Here is an 18,208-nt window from a genome sequence, read left to right as displayed (position 1 = left end):
TACCTACTTAAATATTTGGAAAAGCGTGAATTGAAGTTAATATACAATATAAAGTGTTGTGACTTCAAGTTGGTATAACTGTTATGCCTGTAATGAATTGTTGAACAATTCACAGCTTAATTCTGTGCTCAGTTAATTGTTAGGAGTATCATGGTTCAAAGGGACTTGCCCATAAATATGTGCTTCAGTCTGCTGATTCTAGGTAGTTGCAGTACAAGATCAAACGTTATAAAACAAAAAAAATAGTTTGGGAAACATTAATGTCAGGCCAGAGGTCCAAAAAGATGATTCCAAAATATCCCCGACAAAGCAAATGGCTCCACTGGACAAATACTGCTAACCAGAGCACAAGCCCTAAAAAAAAGAAGTAGGGGGACTAACCAGGTTAGGCAGCATGCAAGTGACATAGTGGTGCGTGTCATCACCTTGCGTGGCATCGCATGTGAACATCAGGAAGTGGCATCACAACCCATGACTTCACAGGAAGTACCATTACAAGAAGTGACACAAGATGGTAAGACCTCAAACATGTTTAGCAGGTATTTCATCAGTACATTTGAGCGTATTACAGTATTTAACAAATTACATTTTGCGTTGGGGTTGTGCCAAAAAAGTAACACAACCCGACGCAAAATCTGGGCCTTACCATATACATTTATTTTTTAAAACCCTGCCACAACGAAAATGGCAAACAAGGAGAAACATGGCTGTGAATGTGTTCTGCTTAATTGGTTGCAAAGTCTGCATTTTAAAATGTATGAGGCTAAGGCAGCTGCTGCAGAGATCTTTGTGAGCCAACTAAATCTCAGGGAATAATGATAATGGTAATATAACTCTTGAACTGTAATCCTTCTAATGTAGCACAGTGAGTTATGAAGGACATGGAGCTCCTACACCTTGTAACCCTCACTATCTTATATAATTTCTCCCACCCAGTGATTTACACACACAATTTATTGTCAATGTGTACTTGTGATGTAACACGCTCTGACACCCTGCATTGGGATGAGTAACGCTATAGAGCTATAAAACAAAATAGCTTTATAAATTGTTTCCTTTGCAAATACTGGGATAGACCAACACATCTGACATTCTTGCAGTGTATACACATCTCTTATATACTGGGACTGAACAAAGTCAAGAGCATGCCTCTATTAAGTACTTGTGTAGTGATAAGCTGTGTGCCTTTGTTTCCCTTCCATTGCATTTAGGTGTGAGACTCCCAATAGCTTCCAGCCAGGATGTCCATCAAAAGGAGGCCTGATGGCCCCTTAACTTCAGTCTTTATGGGCCGAGCTAGGATCAGATAAGCTGTCTCCCCGCCTGCACGTTGCTGCTTGAAATGAAAGAAGACAACGTGTAGGTAACTGTGTTTGCTTGTGCACATGTGTGCATCCACCTGAAAAGTAGTCCACTGCAGTACCAGGGCTGTGGTCCCAATCTTTTTTAATTATATGTTTTTTTTTTTTAACAGTTTGTTTTTAACTTTTTTTTTTTTTGTAAGTGGTCTTTGTTATTTCTGGCTTGACAGGGCATCTATTGTCTGTCCTTATCTGATTAGCACAAACAAACCTTAAAAAGCACTCCTCTTACATGTTGATTCCCTTAACCATAGTATTTTATTGGACAGAACTTATACTTCCACTGGACTTATGTTTTTTTATTACCCTTCATGACTTGATGGAAAGCTTATGCTCAATTCAGTAGGCCTGAATTTGTTATGGTGACAAGCCAATAATGCAATTTGTCAGATGCCATGGGTTTGATTTTTTATTTGAAAATATAACAAATACAGTAGGCCTGACTTATGTAATGTGAAAAGCATTTGTTAAAGTCAAAAGACTTGTAAGGGTGGATTGTTAATACACAGTAATAAAGCCAGTACACAGATATTTTGTTACATGGAATCACAAAGAATACTGTAGTAGGCAAGGGGTTTGGCGTTGGTTGCCAGCTCTGACCACGTTAGAGTTAGGTTCTGAATTTACTTGCACAAAACTGTAGCTATTAATCGTGCCATAATGTAACTGTAACCTGCGCCCCGTCATGCACAGTTTTTTCTTCAATAATTTGACTGCTAATGTTTAATATTTTTATTGATGGGGAAGACTTTCGACTTTCCTTTGTTGTGTCCTTGGCCACTTGGGTTGAATAGTATCTTATCTATATGTTGGGCCCTTAGGTGCAGCATCCTATGGTTTGTCAGGGGGTAAGTCTCCCTCCAACTATAACTAGCTTCTCGTCTTATCGCAGCACACATGCAACAACATTCCGAAACCTAATGACCTTTTGTCATTCACGCCCACCATTCCAAACAGGTCACTTGTAGAGAGATTGAGGACACAATGTATTATACCCCCATATATGTTCTGGAACCCTTCTGTATCCTATGGTCAGCGAGCTTAAAAAAGAGATGTTTGAAAAAAGTAGAATGTAGCGTAGATATCAATTTGCAAAAGAGTATTCAGGGTGCAAACAGCAGGAGTCTACAGTTTTATAGGAACAGATATACATTGTCATATATAATTAAAGGATGCATGTCCTACACAAAATTCAACTTGTGTTTTTACTTCCCTCTGACAGGGAGAGTGTCTTGTTATTAGTGTTTTAGAGAATCGCCACTGTTGAAATTTTGTCTCCACTACTTAGTCTTTTACTGTGGAATTGCTCTCCTGAATTATGAATTACAAAACTGCTCTAGTATTTCTTGTGTCCTCAGTTCACTTCTCTACATTTTCCTCCTTTAGGACTACGCTTTATCAAGCCACAATGATAACATGCCTGCCTTCTTCTGCCTGCCCTGTGGATTAGAACAACAGGCTTATGTCTCTCAGAAACTGTGAAAGCAAGTGGAGTAGAAGGCTCTGGGGCCGCCATGAAGCTGAAACAGAGGGTTGTCATGCTGGCCATTCTCCTGGTCGTCCTCATACTTGCCAAGATTTTTCTCCTAGATAACTGGGACACATCGGCTGCCAACCGAGAAGACCTGCGCTCATTCCATCGCATGATTGAGAGTCTGAAGGTGTCACTAGATCCACGCCTCGATCACACGCTTCAGTCTCCGTGGGAGATTGCTGCACAGTGGGTGGTGCCGAGGGAAGTGTACCCAGAGGACACACCAGAGATGGGTGCTGTTCTGCATGCCATGGCTACCAAAAAGATTGTGAAAGCTGATGTGGGCTACAAGGGCACGCAGCTTAAGGCTCTGCTGACACTAGATGGTGGCCAAAAAGTGGTCTTCAAGCCCAAGAGGTAAATACCAACTGCAACTAAATTGTTTTGTTAAAAAAAATATATATATGGCCTCCCAAACCTCAGTGGTGTGGGGTGTGCTGCTAAAGGCTGATCTTGCCATTGAATAACTTGTTCTTCAGATCTAATAACCAAATAGCAGCTTCAAAATAAATGGCAACATAATTTACGCTTTCTTTTTTTATTTGTTTTATTTATTTATATACCAGTGACAAATCTTAAGACTTGGTTTAAAGGGACATCTATGCAAAAGGCTGTGTATAAAATCCAGTGCTAGGATCCAAAAGCCAGCACTGTGTCCATACCAAACAGTTAGTCTGAGCTACAAAGGCACACATCCAGATAATCATACGGATGCCGAAAGATATCTTCAGTTCTGTCCTGTTTATGTTGTATAAACATCCTCATGTAACATTCTTGAGATTGTCGCTTGTTGCCAGACAGGGAATGCATGGGCATAGAACCAAAGTTATTTGAAAGTGGGCACGTCTGCTGTAAGGCTATCTAGTATTCCAAAATCACCTGTACATTGGATTGCACTAAAATGCCAGTATGAGTGATGAAATTTGCTTTAGTGTAAAGTATTTTAAGTGTGCTGTTTCTTTCACTTCTCACATGCTATGTTTGCTTGTGCAGTGGAAAATGCACCTCTTCAGAGCGTTCTTTAATATTTTCCTTTTTATTTTGACAATGCACCCACCACAATTATGCATCAGTGATCTGTCAGGGTTATGAGAGCTGGAATAGCCATATAAAGGAGGGGCTGGACTAGAGGAGATTTAGGAAGTTTAAGAAAGGTCATTCTTATTTCGTTATTCAGCATGTGAAAGATTCTAATAGTTTTCTCATCACAAAGTATTTCGATAAGCGTTTGATTTCTACATACAAATTATTCTGACACTTGTATGTAAATATTTGAACGTGTAGAAAGTATCTTGCTACCTTTAGTATTCTCAAAGTATGTGACTACCCTTGTACTTTTCAGAGTGTCCTTGTACCATTGTTCAACACATTATGGTATGTTTCTTTTCATTTTGGTGCCTTTGTTCTTCATACACAGTACAAAGATGCATGCATTTGCCAAGATGGGTTCCCAGAGGGGTTGTAGAGTTACACAAAGTAAGCCAACATCTGTCATTTTAGCTTCTTGTCTTAGGATGCTTCCAGAGGGGACCCATTGACTGAAACCATTTTCTCTCGGTAACCACCTTAGGACTAGGGAACCATGTGTGTCCCACTATCTGGTGCCTGATAAACTTTTTTCCCAGGAATATGTCCAAGACATTTCACGTCCACGTACAAGACGTGCAAGAGATTTATTCTGTTAAGTTTCTGATCCGCGGGGCATTTTGAGCCACTCAAGACCACGAGGCTTGCTGATTCAGTACCACCCTTTTTGTTTCCAAGAGGGAGAAAGCCACTGATATATTGGAGGTTAACCACAAGTGTTTCTTTTGAGGTGACTTACTTGCATTACATTGAACCCAAAAATGGAAGACCGCAGATGAAGTACATTCAAAAGCATTTTCTTGGAAAGAGGATCCTATTGAATGCTATCAAACCAGTAAAAAAGTATAGGAATGGTGTTGTCCGTTCCTAGGAGAATTGCAAATGCCAACAAGAACCTTTGACTGAAAAGCAGCATGGCTGCTTAAAGCACAACAATGGAGTAAGGTGTGGGATCCCTGAAACCCAGAAGGGTCCACATGTACTCGGCGCCCCACATCTTTCACTATGCTAGATGTATTCTTTGCCATCCCTTCAGCCTGGAAGAAGTTGGAACAAGGTATAGCCAATGTAACCTATACTTTGGAAGAGACAATTTTCACAGTGGTGCAAGGCTCCTTTGAAAATCAATAAATAACTGGTTAATTTGTGGGAGCTGTGAAAGCTGCAGGGCTCACATTATGTTTTTAGAGGGTCTCCTGTACAAGATTTTGAGAATGATTGCATTGTGCTGCAGGTAGTCACTTATCAGTTAGTGCAGAGCAGGTCCACAAGCAAACCCTTGTGATCAGACTCTAGTGAAAGTTCTCCTAGGGGTGCCTCATCAAAATGTTTATATTCTAACATGAGAGTCTAAATAACAAGTAAATCTCAAACCATGCTGCCTTGGTCCAGACAGTAGTGCCACCAATGTAGCTTGTGAAATATGCAGTGCTTAGTCTGCTGCAGTAGATTAAGTTAAAGAACCTTCGCAACTGGGGTGCCTTTCTTTTTCTCAGAACTGCCAGGTTTGTGTGCATAGCGCAAGGTAGGTCCTTCCCCAAGGTGCTGTCATAGTTCTTATTTTCCTGCAGGGGGTAAGCATGCAGCCTCCTGTAGGAATAAATGAATCAGTGAGTAATTTGTAAAGAGAATGTTACCTAAAAGGCATATTTTAGTGCTCGCTAAAACTGGATTCAGCCGCTGGGTACAATGTAAGACCCTGTTCGAGGGTCCACCTGGCAGGTATGGTGTAGTGAGCCACAGCCATGGGGGCTGAGATCCTTTGTCTTTACTGTCCCTGGGTCCATCGGTTTACAGCTCTGCAAAACTTGGCAAGTACAACACTTTCAGCACTTGGCACTCATTGACAGTGATGACGAGAAGTCACAGGTTTCTCAGGGAAGTTAGTGTGGGTAGGGGCGGGGGGCAACAGGCTCACAGGCCAACAACATACCCAGCAAACAATAAGTTTGTTTGGGATTTGTAAAGTGCATGGCTGGCCTGAATCGGGTTCCCAGCGCTAGGAAACTGTCCAGAAAGTTATGGAGCATTGAACGTTTTAAAGCAGCCAGTTTTTTTATTGTTTCTTAAAGGCATTAGTGTGATTGCCCAGCCCAGGGCTTCCCTTTTAGAAAAATACTGTATTATACAGGAAGGCACAATACTGCACAAATTACAAAAATGCCCGAGATAACTGATGCAGAGACGTTGAGTCCGGTATGCTTCAGGGTGGGCCCCCACTATGTACTCTCCCTCCTCTAATCTCTGATAGTCTAGGGCCTGGTGGTGTAGTCACTAGTGCAGGTGCAGCACTTCCCTTCCCCAGTGGTGACTTTACAGCTTTGAACTGCTTTGGGACACAGTGGCCAACCATCGGTTCTATAGATCTCTGGCTCCAGGGCAGCTAGGCTGTGCTTCAGCACAGAATGTCTCCAGACAGTGGCTTAATACTTTGGAGCGGTATAGTCTATCTATCACTCCGGGATGGACACCACCGGTTGTAGGCTTTTTCTGGGGTGGCACTGACTGCTCAGGCACCTAGCCGGTGGAGGTGGGGTTTTGCCAATCTCAGTCACCAGCTCAGCAGGTGTTATGGGGTAACATCGTTAACTGTTTCAGTCAGGCAGACCGATGGGGTAAACTTGGCACATTCCACAACTGTGACAACAGGGGACAGAAGCACTCTGACACACTTTGGAAGTGCTTCAGTATCCCTGAATGACTGGCTTCTAGACTAGAGCATGCCAATCACATGGTTTACAAGTCTCTGGTGGACAGATCAAAGCACCAGGGTGAACCCCTTCTGTCCACACCAACAGTCAGCTGTTCCCGCACAATCTGCTCGCTTCTTCCCTCTCATTCAGGCAGCACTCCCTAGGTGTCCCAGACACAACAGACAATTCTTTCTGATTCCAGGTGGTGTCCCCCCTCACTTCTGGCAAGTTGACTATCAGGAAAACACCAGCTTAGGTTGTGCTTTAGTTCTGGTCACTGGGTACTCTCTGTAGTACTCCCTCCTTCTTTAAAGGGAACATGAAGCTGGAACAAGTGGGTCAGCAACTCCCACTCTTATTCAGGGATGGCAGATGGGGAGACATGGATTTAATACCTGCACTTTCAGAACTGGTTTGGGTCAGTTTTTTTCATCTACCTTCTGTGTCTCTCTTCCCGAGGCAGCCTTTGTCTTGAGTGATGCTCTTCACTGCGGGGTTGTTTTCTGGCTGGAGCACCAACAGTGTGCCTTTGCAGTGCTGCAATGAGGGACACTCTAACTGGCAGTAGTAACTGCTGATTTCATGTTTTGCTGAGCATCTCTGCAGAACAGAAATCGGTGTTCACCCTGGGTCTATGATAACTGCTGTACTTACACTCCGCTGCAGGGGGCACCCATTCAGTAGCACAGCGCCTGCCCCTGCCCCTGCCTTGGGATGTGGTGTGGGGGGGGGGTTCTTTCTCTGCTCGTGTATGTTGCAATGAAGGTGTGCTTTTGTGCCACCATGGTCCCTTCTCCATAGAAATAAAGGGGGTTATTCTAACTTTGGAGGAGGTGTTAATCCGTCCCAAAAGTGACGGAAAAGTGACGGATTTACCACCAGCCGTATTACGAGTCCATTATATCCTATGGAACTCGTAATACGGCTGGTGGTATATCCGTCACTTTACCGTCACTTTTGGGACGGATTACCACTCCTCCAAAGTTAGAATAACCCCCAAAGTCTGTTGAGTTCAAGCTCCACCCAAAACAACTGAAAGTGCACATGGGATGTTTTGATGGAAGACTCTATAGTTAAGGCATTTATGGGAGATCCACTCTGAGCATTTCAGACGTGTCCTTAATGAGTTGTTGAGGGTTCTCCACACTAACGTTTTAAAGTTTGGAAATACTGAAGTACTGCCAGTACAGAGCAGTATCTTGTATACAAATGAAAGATTATATCTAATGTTATACTTTGTGGGCCGTGTAATACCATTTACTACAAGTGCCTGGCTGTTGACTTTGTTGTGAATAATTCTTTTGTTGGGTGTTCAGAATGTACACAGGGGCGTAACCTACATTGTGGCTGGTGTAAAGGAACCATGTATGTGACCCATATCTGTTCACTTTTCAGATACAGCCGAGACTATGTGGTTGAGGGGGAACCGTATGCTGGGTATGACCGACATAATGCAGAAGTGGCCGCATTTCACCTGGACAGGTAGTTGATTGTTTGATTTTATTTGTGTGTGTGCTGCCCCCCCAGTGTGTCTTGCTTTTAGGCCAGGGGCTCTTGGCTGACCAGACCATTGGTGCAATAGTGGAGGTGTACATTGGTCTGCGGCTCAAAAGAACAGTCTCCTAAATAATATGATCTCTTTCATAGCCGTGCACAGTACATGGGGTCGAGAAGCATCATTGAGCTGTAGTTTGCCACTTGACTTTCTGGCCTTTTTTGAGAAAGCCAAGGAGGACAGTGTTTATGCTTTATTTTTTTGCAAAGTTACTCTCCCAGCAATAAGCTATATGTAGGCGACTATGTACTGCTGGGTGTTTGGCCTCTCAACCTTTTAGTTTTACTGAGATCTCTGATCCTACTTTGTGTGCCGGTTGATTCTGAATTCAAGGAATCAAAGGCTGCATAAAAGCTAGCTTAAATGGCAATCGCAGGTAGGCCTCAATATTCAACTATTGGTTTTACTTATAATTACATGAGGGCCAGCCCTATGGGCCAAGTCCATAAGGCACAGTCTGGCTTGCATGAAACATCTTTTTTGGCAGGTACTTATGGACATAGTACATTCACCAAATTATGGGAGTAGTTCCTAGTAGTATGCAGCAGATGCTGTCTTGCGTGGTTAATGCTTTGCTTTCAAGTAGCAAGAGTTGGGTAGAGGGAAGTTAGTGGTATCAACTATCAGCTAAAGGGGATAACCTAAAATAACACTATCTGGATTCTACATCTGTTTCTTATGTTTCTTTTGTTACATTTATCTGTTAATATGTTTTAAGTATACTAAGTATTTAATGAGTAGCAAAGAGGAATATCCACACATTATCTAAAAATATTTATCATGTTATTTAGAGAAAATGATTTAACCCAGTAAAGTACAATTTAAACCACGTGTAACTGTGTTAAACTCCCTTTGTGCAGAGAAACTATTTAATCATGCAGAATGTTATTGGCATCCATTATTGAAAAAAAAAACATTTTGGTTTGTAACCTTGATATACGAGCGAATTTGGTACTATAATAGTTAAATACTTTTCAAACATTCCTTTACCCTCGCAACCCTTTACCATTCATATATAGCCAGTCTACTTCTGTGCACAGTAGTGTAGTACATTTTTGATAAGTCCACATGCTGTACTGGTTGAATAATAAAGATGAGGTCGACGCCTGTAATGAGGGTGGGAAGTTTATCCATAGCTCGTTATTTTCTCCCACTGTGGCAAGTGCAGCAGGACAAGTCAGTAGGTGCATCTGCACTAAAGAGGTCAGGAGTATAATATAAACTGTGACCTGAAAGCTAAGAAATGTTTGTCTCTGCTAGGGGTAGTAGTGCTGGCAGTGATAGATGCCTGCAGTAGGTGTGTGATTATTATTAATGCGAATGAGATGGCCTTTGCAAAGTCTGATTCTGAAGACAAGAGTCCTAGAGTTTATTCAGACCTACCTGAAGAAGACAGACTTGGACAGGTTTGTTTTAAATTTGTTATTTGGCATGGTCAACTTATAGTGCTAGTCAACATGTCCTGTTGAAAAGGAAATTAGTGAGCCAAAACCCTATCCGACACTGACCTGTGAAATTTCTGTTGTCCCTCATGCTTTGCCTTAATGTATAGGACAGTCCTTGGCTTCTCGAACTGCAAAGGGGTTCAGAAAAGTGCCTGCTGCCTTACTACATTTTGACTGGCTTACAATGATCGAAGTGTCTGAAAATGCACGATGTTAGCTAACCTGATTGGTCATTCTTCAACCAGTCAAAATTGGTCTTGGTTTAGTTGTCAGACTTTATCTTCCTGATCTTTTTGAGTCGCCAAAAGAGCTGGACAGCCTTTGGAGAAAATGGCAGATAGGCAGAAAAAAGTAGGCTCTTATCTCATTTTGATGTGTATGTTTTGGCCACCACTAGCTACAACTGAGATGCCATTTAGGTGGATAAAAGCCTAAATCCACTAAGGATGAATAGCTTTCCAAAGTATTGGTTGCATCCACTAAATTTCCCATCACAGGAGGGATGCATACATGATTTCTTGAATTGCAGCAACTAGTGTTCATCTTGGTTCTTTCAGTCAGAGTAAGCGTGTTGCTCAGTAGAGGCACCCTCATAGTGATGTTTGTTTTGGGAATTCAGTTTGATTACGCCCCCTTTAGACTGGAAAATGCATGCAGGTTTCTGTGGAGTTGTCCAAAGGAATTGAAGACCGTACCAAGACCTGGTGAATATTGATTCTCAGACACATATCAATGTCCACATCCACACCCACGGTGCACAATGTGGCATAGAGAATTGTGCAAACAACCACTACAGACTATACTGTTGAAGTCTGGCTGCAGGATAGAAAGGTTTCTTCCTGTGTGAGTTGACAGATATGTGTCCTTACCAGTGTTTTCAACATTCATCATCTAGACCATTCTTCTTTTGAGGGTAGGGGTGACAGTAGCTCAGTTGAGTCATGGTGATATGTAGACATTTGTCAGTAGCAGAATGATTAGGGGAGTGAATGCGTTGGGATAGCTTGAGATGGCATTGTTCAGCATTAATAGCAGGGCATGCATCACAAACACAGGCATTATTAGCAACTCTGGTTGATGCTGTCTGTTCAAAAGTAATGTGCAGAAGGAAAGAAAATGAAAGGGAGCCTGAGAACTCCATGCTTTGGGCGTTTTGCTCTGTGAAAAGCCCAGGTGTGTCTTGCAGAAGTGTGGGACATCCCGGCAGTGACAGATGTTAGCTCAAATGCCTTATTACTTTTTTGTTTTGGCTATTTGAAATGTGTGTGGAATGGCGTCTTGCTCTTGTTTGTCAAGGGACAGTTGGCTTGTGCAGCAAGTACAGTCTGAGTTTCATTGGAAAACCTCTGAACATTAGGAAGAACTGAACTTCATTGTGAAGAGTTTTGTTCGTTGTTTTTCAGGTTTGATAATCTGTTATTGAATTTCATTAACTTTTTTCATAGTTCGATGCTTAGTTAGCCTGGAGAATTTGGGTGTGTTATTGCAAGGTCCTTTCCACTGCTCTTTTTGAATACATTACTATCCATTAAATTTGAATTTGTATTGACTTTGAGGGCATTTTTATGGCCTGGTTTGCTTTGCGCGAGCAAACCCTAAGTGAGATTTATGAGCCACGCAAGACCACCTTGCATAGTCCTGCATGGATTCATAAATCTTGAGTAATGTAATGAAGGCAAATCGCTGTGTTCATTTACTTTGCACCAGGGGGGCATGACCATGGGTTTTGCATAAGTGTTCCCACACAATATCCTGGGATTTTGACGCATTCTCAGGTTTACAAGAACTTGCAAACCTTTTAATGTGCCAAAAAAATACAACTTCCTTCGAGATGCATAACAAGGAGAAGCATGTTTATTTCTCCTTGTTTTTTTTCTCTTTCTGGGCATGCTGCATTCTGCAGCACAAATGGAGGAAAAAGCGTCTCAGGATTGTTTTGAGGCAAGAAAGTGCCCCTTCCTGCACAAAAACAATCCTGCGTGCAACACCGGCACCCTTGCGCCACAGAGCAGTTTTCCTAAAAGTGCCATCCAGAACGGTTTGCTGTACTAAAGTCACCATCTTCCCAGCTTTCGGAGACATATAGAGCTGAATCAAAAAACCTAATTTTGTAACACAGTTTTGTGGCGTTTTTCTAAGAGGTAGGCCATTTCTCCTATTTTTGTGCTCTCAACCTACTTCCAGTTTGTGTGAAACCCATGGGTGATCTAGAAAAACTATAGACTTCTGAAAAGTAGACAAAATTCAGAATTCAGCCAGGGGTCATATGGCCATGGCTGCGATCCACAGCCAGGAAACCATTCCAGGAAGGCCTAGTTTGAAAGGGGAGACCTGAAACTTGGGGTGGCCTTTTTGGGCCTTGCCCCCTCCCAGAGTGGCGTGCGAGCTTACTGCTCATTTCTCTGTTCTGGTGGGGAAATTGTGACATTAGCATGCCATGCGACGCACTGTCATCACAGATTGAGTGGGGGAGGAGAGAGATGCGGAAGCGATTCTGCATCTCCTCCTGCCTTTTAATTTTTTTTTTTTTAAGGAATCCCTCAGTGCTACTTTAAGTCCTCCCTGGTGTCTGTCAGTGGCCAAAAGACGCAACGGGGATGGTGTGCATGTGTCAGCCATTACCTGACACACTCACTTTAGGGGTTATCTGCTGAGCCTTCATAACGTTTTTCCACATAAGGTATGCACGCTGTGTTTTTTTTTATCCTTTTTTTTTTTTTTTTTTTTCAACATCATGGGGATTCCAAAGGTACCCAGGGTTTGTAGGTTCCCCTGGAGGGGACCAAAGAATTGCCAAAATATAGCTAAATCTTTAGATTTATCTTGAGAAATAGGACAAATGTGCTCTGCAACAAAAGTGTCTTTTTTCGTGAAAATTGCATCATTGAATGGTTTACAGTGCTAAAGTCACCATCTTCCAAGCTTTCAGGAACATGCAGAGATTAATCGAAAAGCATTTTTTTTTTTTCAACAATAGTTTTGGATTTTTTTCAAAGAAATCACCCATTTTTCAATTTTTTTTTCTCTTTTTAGTGCTTTCAACCTACTTCCAGTTTGTGATGGAAACCAGTATAAAATCCATTGGTGATTCAGGAAAGCATAGATTTCTGAAAAGTACACAGAATTCTGAATTCAGGAAGTGGTCATATGTGTAGATCCCCTAAGGTTTCCCCAAATGAACTAGCTGTTGAAATAATGAAATATTGAAAATGAGTAGGGAAAAAAGCTATTTGTGACAGCTTTTTCATCTGTAACCTTTTGTCGAAATGGACGATTTACAAAAGAAGTATACCATTACGTCTGCTAGATTCTTATGGTTGCAGCGGATATATTGGGTTAGTACTTTGTCCAAGAACTTGAGGTAACCAGAGCCAACAACTAAGCTACAGCTTACAATGGTTTTTCTTTGTGTACATGGTGTAGACCAGTTCATATGGTGAAATTTGTAGAGGGAAAAATGTGTATATGGAAACTTTATGTATTTCAGAAATGGACACTAGATATGAAGTTTAGGAGCAGTGGTTATTTGACCATCTCTGAGTTTGTGGGTTCCCATACTAACATGTTATTCACGGTGCCTTTTTCAAAATGTCTTCGTTCTTACACACTAGCTCACATTTGGAAGACACAAATGAAGCAAAATCCAATTGGTAATAACATGTTTTACTATCCTATATTCCCACATGTCTTCCAATTAAAAAATGGTACTTAACTTGTGTGAGTAGGCCTAGTGTCCATGACTGAAAACTACCCAAAACGCAGCATGGGCACATCACAGTTTTTCACTGAAAACAAACCCATTTTTTTGCATTGTGAGTAGAAGTGGGTTTTGGGCCTAAGCTTATTCAGCACCTATGAAGACCTAGCACATCTGCACTTTTATTTCAAACTAGCCACCTAGGGGAGTTCAGGTTGGGGTGACCTACTTGGCTGACACAGCTTTTCTTACCCAGAAGTCTTTGCAAACCTCAAACTTAGACTAAAACATGGTCTTTCCTCACATTTCTATGAGAAAATGTTTGGAATCTGCGGGATGCAACAAATGTCCTTCTACCCAGCATTCTCCCAAGTGTCTTGATCAAAAATGCTACCTTGCCTGTTTGGGCAGATCCAGTGCCTGCTGCAGGAAAAGACCCCAAACTCAACATAGACACATCACACTTGTGCCCTGAAAACTGACTCTTTTTTTTTTGCAATGTGTGAAGCTGTGCATTTTGTGCCCTAACTCAGCTGCCAAACAGGGACATCTAGCAAACCTGCACATTTTTTAAAACTAACACACAGGGGAGTCCAGGGGAGTGGCTCTCACTAGGTAATTTTACACAGAAGCCTTTGCAGTCCTCCAAATCTGATTAAAAGCACGAATTTTCCTCACATTCCTGTGGTTTCTGGAAGTTTTCATCACAGAAAGACCAGGAACGTGTGATTTCTAGGCAGTTTGAGATTTGCAGGGTATTGTGGATAGGAAAACCTTGTGGAATCTACTCAAGGCACACCACCCTGAAATCCCCTGGGTGATTAGTTAAAAACATTGTGTATGGTTGGTACGTTACCTTGGGTGGTGGCTGAGCACTGCCCCATATACCGCAGCAACTGCTTTTGCTGATCTCTCCACTGATCACTTTAGTGCGTTTTTTTTTGTCTGGTGAGCTCCTGGTCCACCCATACAAGTGGGGTACCATTTGTATCGGTAGATGGGTGGGAACTCTGGGTGGTAGAAAATGTGTGACTAGTTTACACTTAATTGCACTTCTTTAGTATCAGTTTAACACCTAAATATAGCAATAAGCTACAGAAAGGTTACCAGTCAACCTTTTGCAAAGGACCTTCCACCTGTCACTGCGTTTTTAGTAACCTTTGAAGTGTTTGAGCTAGAAACATTTTTTTGTTAAAATCTTCAGATGATGGATTTCTCGGCAAATGTGGCAAGTCTACAATGATGCGAAAATTGCTGCACAATCGCATAATTCAAGTGGCTCTGATTACAGGTGCAGGACTTTAGCCTGTTTTTCGATACAAAGACCTTTCTTTTGAAAGAGTTAGTTCTGCTCCATTATGCCCAGTACAGGTACACACGCCTCTTTTACTTTAGCCCAGAGCAAATTTGTTTATCTTGGGTCATTTTAAATACATTTAAATTACTGCAGTTGAGGGCTTCAGTGATGGCTGAGGAACTTTGCCCTGAAGTGCTCACAGTGTGATGGACCCTTACTCTGACCACGGGGAGAAACCAAATGAAATGTCCTTACAGAATGTAACTTAGTTTGGATATGTATTAACGTGATTTTCACAGTTTTTCTCATGTCCTTTTTTGTTTTTTAGCAGTACAATTAACTATTTATTTTTAACTTGCCCCATTTTTGTACAAGTGTTTTCATAATCAAGTGTGATCTTTTCTTTTTCGCTTTGTTTTCACACATGAATCAGTCTGTAGGCAGTGAGCCTGTACCAAGAAAATGACGGGAAATAATACCTATTGTCAGTGATTGTATTATGCCCAGGTTGGCCTTTCCTTAGGCAAATGTCAAACTGTTGAATGTTATACCAAACAACAAGTGGGCAAGAGAATTTAAACATGTGGATGCCTTTCTTGATATATTTCCTCTGTGGAAGAATCAAATTCATGTCACTGCCCCTCTAGTTGTTTAGTTTGCCCACACTGGCAACATCTTCAAACAAATCAAGACTGAAGACTGCAAAGACCTGTAGAGACACCTTGAAAGAAAATACATAATTTCTCAGATTTCTGATGAGTGCACCCTAATTTACCCTTGTATGTGCCAAAAGCTTGTTCACAGAAGCAAGGAATCTTTTGGTTCTGTTACCCTCTACAATGTTAAAACTTTAAGAATTTTCAGAGGCCACAATATGTGGGGCACCAGAACTAGGGATGTAGAGCACTGGCGGCTCCTAAAGTTCCAACACTCCCTTTGCCTCAGATCATTGACACTTATTATGTCGACTCCACAAATTCAGTTTTATGAGTACTATGAAGCCTTGCATTCATCTTTCCCCCCAAGATAGTGACAATTGCATTTCCTGCAAATGTTAAACTTTTTTTTTAATAGAAATCCAGTTGGTGTTTGAAATGCAGCATAACACTTGTAGTACTCTATTGTTTGTCCCCATTTAGAAGATATATCCCTCTTATGTTCTCTTAGAGTCAGCACGTAGTAAAGACAAACATTATATAAATGTAGATAATTTATTTTTTAGCAAAACTAGGTTTGTATAAAGACTACAGAATGCCAAGATTATTTGCGTGCAGTAAACAAAAAGATATCTCGTGTCCTAACGCAGGCAATTCCCTTGGAAGCCAAAGGGCTTCTTTTGCTAATATCAGGAACGGAACCATGGCCGAAGTATTGGAAACTGTGGGCGGTAATGGCAGCTGGGGTAGCCAAACCAAATATTGCATGGTCCTGGGGCACGCCAACTCCCCCACGAGTTGCAGATTGGGAATCGGACTTAGACTGGTGACAAAGAGCGGAGCAGGTAGTTTACCAGAGCAGGGGGTGTCCCCAGAAGTGGGAGAAGGTGTGGGGTTTCTGGTGTAATTTCTGGGGTCATGAGGGATAGAGGGGGCGATGGGGAGGAGAAAGCACCCCTGTTATGTTGTTCTTGGTGTAGTGTGTAATGAAACGATGCATGCTGTAAAAGTGCCATTTCGTAAGGAACTCTATCCTCAGCTAATGTTATTCACTGCTGTGTCTCATATACGATTAACTTTCTTCATCTCCTGTACCTGCTGTATAATGAGCAATACTCAAATAAAAAAAAGTTAAAAAAAAAAAAAAAAAGTTTTTAAAAAAAAGATTGCAGAGTGCCTTCTATCTTGTGGCTTGATATGACCCTTCAGAAGCAGTTATTCACCCTGACTTTGCCTCTTTCATTGCTATTTTATAGTTTTAACGATTTGGCAATCTAGGGGTTTTAACGATTTGGCAATCTAGGGTATAAGGTGTCTTCATATGTTACTGAAAACCTCACAAGTTATTTCCACTAGTCTATTTTGGGGGTAACCACAGAGATGGCAATACACTTGCATGGAGTAGCTTCAATTGAGTTAAGCTTTCAGTCTTTAAGTCTAATCATATGATTGGTGGCACCACTGCATTGTGCAGATTACGTCTAAGCCAATTATAGGATAATTTTTTTAAAGGAATGGGCTCATTCTTTTTTGCCCGAAGCCTTGATGATGGTCAATTCACTAGCTTCATAGGTCTTAATCTCTCATTTTGAAGAAAATCTTGGCAGCACATTTGATGCTGTAAAACACAGAAATGTGAAGTCTCACTGAGTATAAAATCTGTAAGTATGTGCAAGAAATGAGACTAAAGTAGACTAATTACTGTGATGCTGATTTTGACAGAGGGCATTGGATAAGGATTCGAATATCTCAAACATCCTCTTGTGCAGCATTGGTATTTCGTGTAAACTGGGAGGTGATAGGTAAGTTGCAAATCTTTCTGGTCAACAAAATAGATGATCTTCGTATTGCAGTCAAGTCAAAGCACTTTTTTGTACCATCGCAGATAAATAACTAAGAATCAGGAATATAATAGGCAGACTGTAATCCTGCTAGACAGAATAATGTAAGCAGACCAGTAGTCTCTGGTAATGATGTTCTTAAATATTAACATGATGTCTAGTGGGAATAGAGCACACAATTATTTGCTCCGCAATTAAACTTTCAGTATGATTTGTATCAAACAATGTATTCACTTCGTTATTAATTAGCTACGTGACCCCCAGCATGAGGAACACTACACCATAATGAAGTGAATAAACTGTTTGATACAAATCATACTGATGTCCTGGTGATAAATTAAAGTTTCATTGTGGTACAAATAATTGTCCGATCTTTCCCCCTAGATACCATGTTAATGGTTCAGACGTCCTATGCCCAGGTATTGTGGGGTTATTTGGGAGCACCTTCATATGTTTAAAGGTGGTAATGATGATACGGGTAATTTTAAGTTGCAGCTTTCCAACACTCTGCTATTTTGCGGGGTCTCAGGTAATCTTCATTCAGTGCAATGGGCTCTTTCTTTATTGTTAGTGATTATTGTGGTGACCCACATGTTATGTTTAGTCATTAGGAGTCCGCTCTTGTGGATCTACTCATTATCACAGACTGTTAGTTGAAAGAATTATGCACATTCAGTAGCGAAACAGGGGAGAAGAATTTGAACAATGTTTGCGCTATAGAAGCAGACCACACCCAACAATGAGCAACTGTGTGCTTTTCGGCCATTTGGGAGTGATATTTTCATGTGAAGAACAGGCTAGGCTGCTACCTGAGAAGATTGATGTGCAGCTGTCACAATAGATCAACAAGTTAATTTAAAAAAATGCAAATGTAATAACTATAAACAAAAGGCACAGGAAATGAACATGCTTGAAGACGCAGAGAAATACTATGGAGCATAGTTTCAAATAAACAGAAGCTAGCACCTTAAAAGAAGCACTGCAGAACAGATGGCACAATAGACAGATGATACAAGGATAATTGGGAAAGGGGCACTAAACAG

The 18,208-nt window shown here is 41.3% G+C and overlaps 1 protein-coding gene across 2 annotated transcripts in view; it reads left to right on the top strand.

Annotated features, from left to right (window-relative positions):
• FAM20B (FAM20B glycosaminoglycan xylosylkinase) overlaps nt 1–18,208 on the top strand; it is a 139,165-nt gene that overhangs the window by 2,510 nt on the left and 118,447 nt on the right. The window contains exons 2-4 of one of the 2 annotated variants that reach the window (XM_069231541.1): nt 1,212–1,359; nt 2,748–3,252; nt 8,070–8,156. In XM_069231541.1, the coding sequence (XP_069087642.1) occupies nt 2,876–3,252; nt 8,070–8,156 (464 nt within the window). In that variant the 5' untranslated portion in view covers nt 1,212–1,359; nt 2,748–2,875. The remainder of the gene's footprint in view (nt 1–1,211; nt 1,360–2,747; nt 3,253–8,069; nt 8,157–18,208) is intronic. The other variant, XM_069231542.1, reaches the window with a different exon arrangement.

This window comes from Pleurodeles waltl, chromosome 4_2 (genome assembly GCF_031143425.1).
Source record: "Pleurodeles waltl isolate 20211129_DDA chromosome 4_2, aPleWal1.hap1.20221129, whole genome shotgun sequence".
Classification (NCBI taxonomy): domain Eukaryota; kingdom Metazoa; phylum Chordata; class Amphibia; order Caudata; family Salamandridae; genus Pleurodeles; species Pleurodeles waltl.
This window is presented reverse-complemented; position numbering and strand designations above follow the sequence as displayed.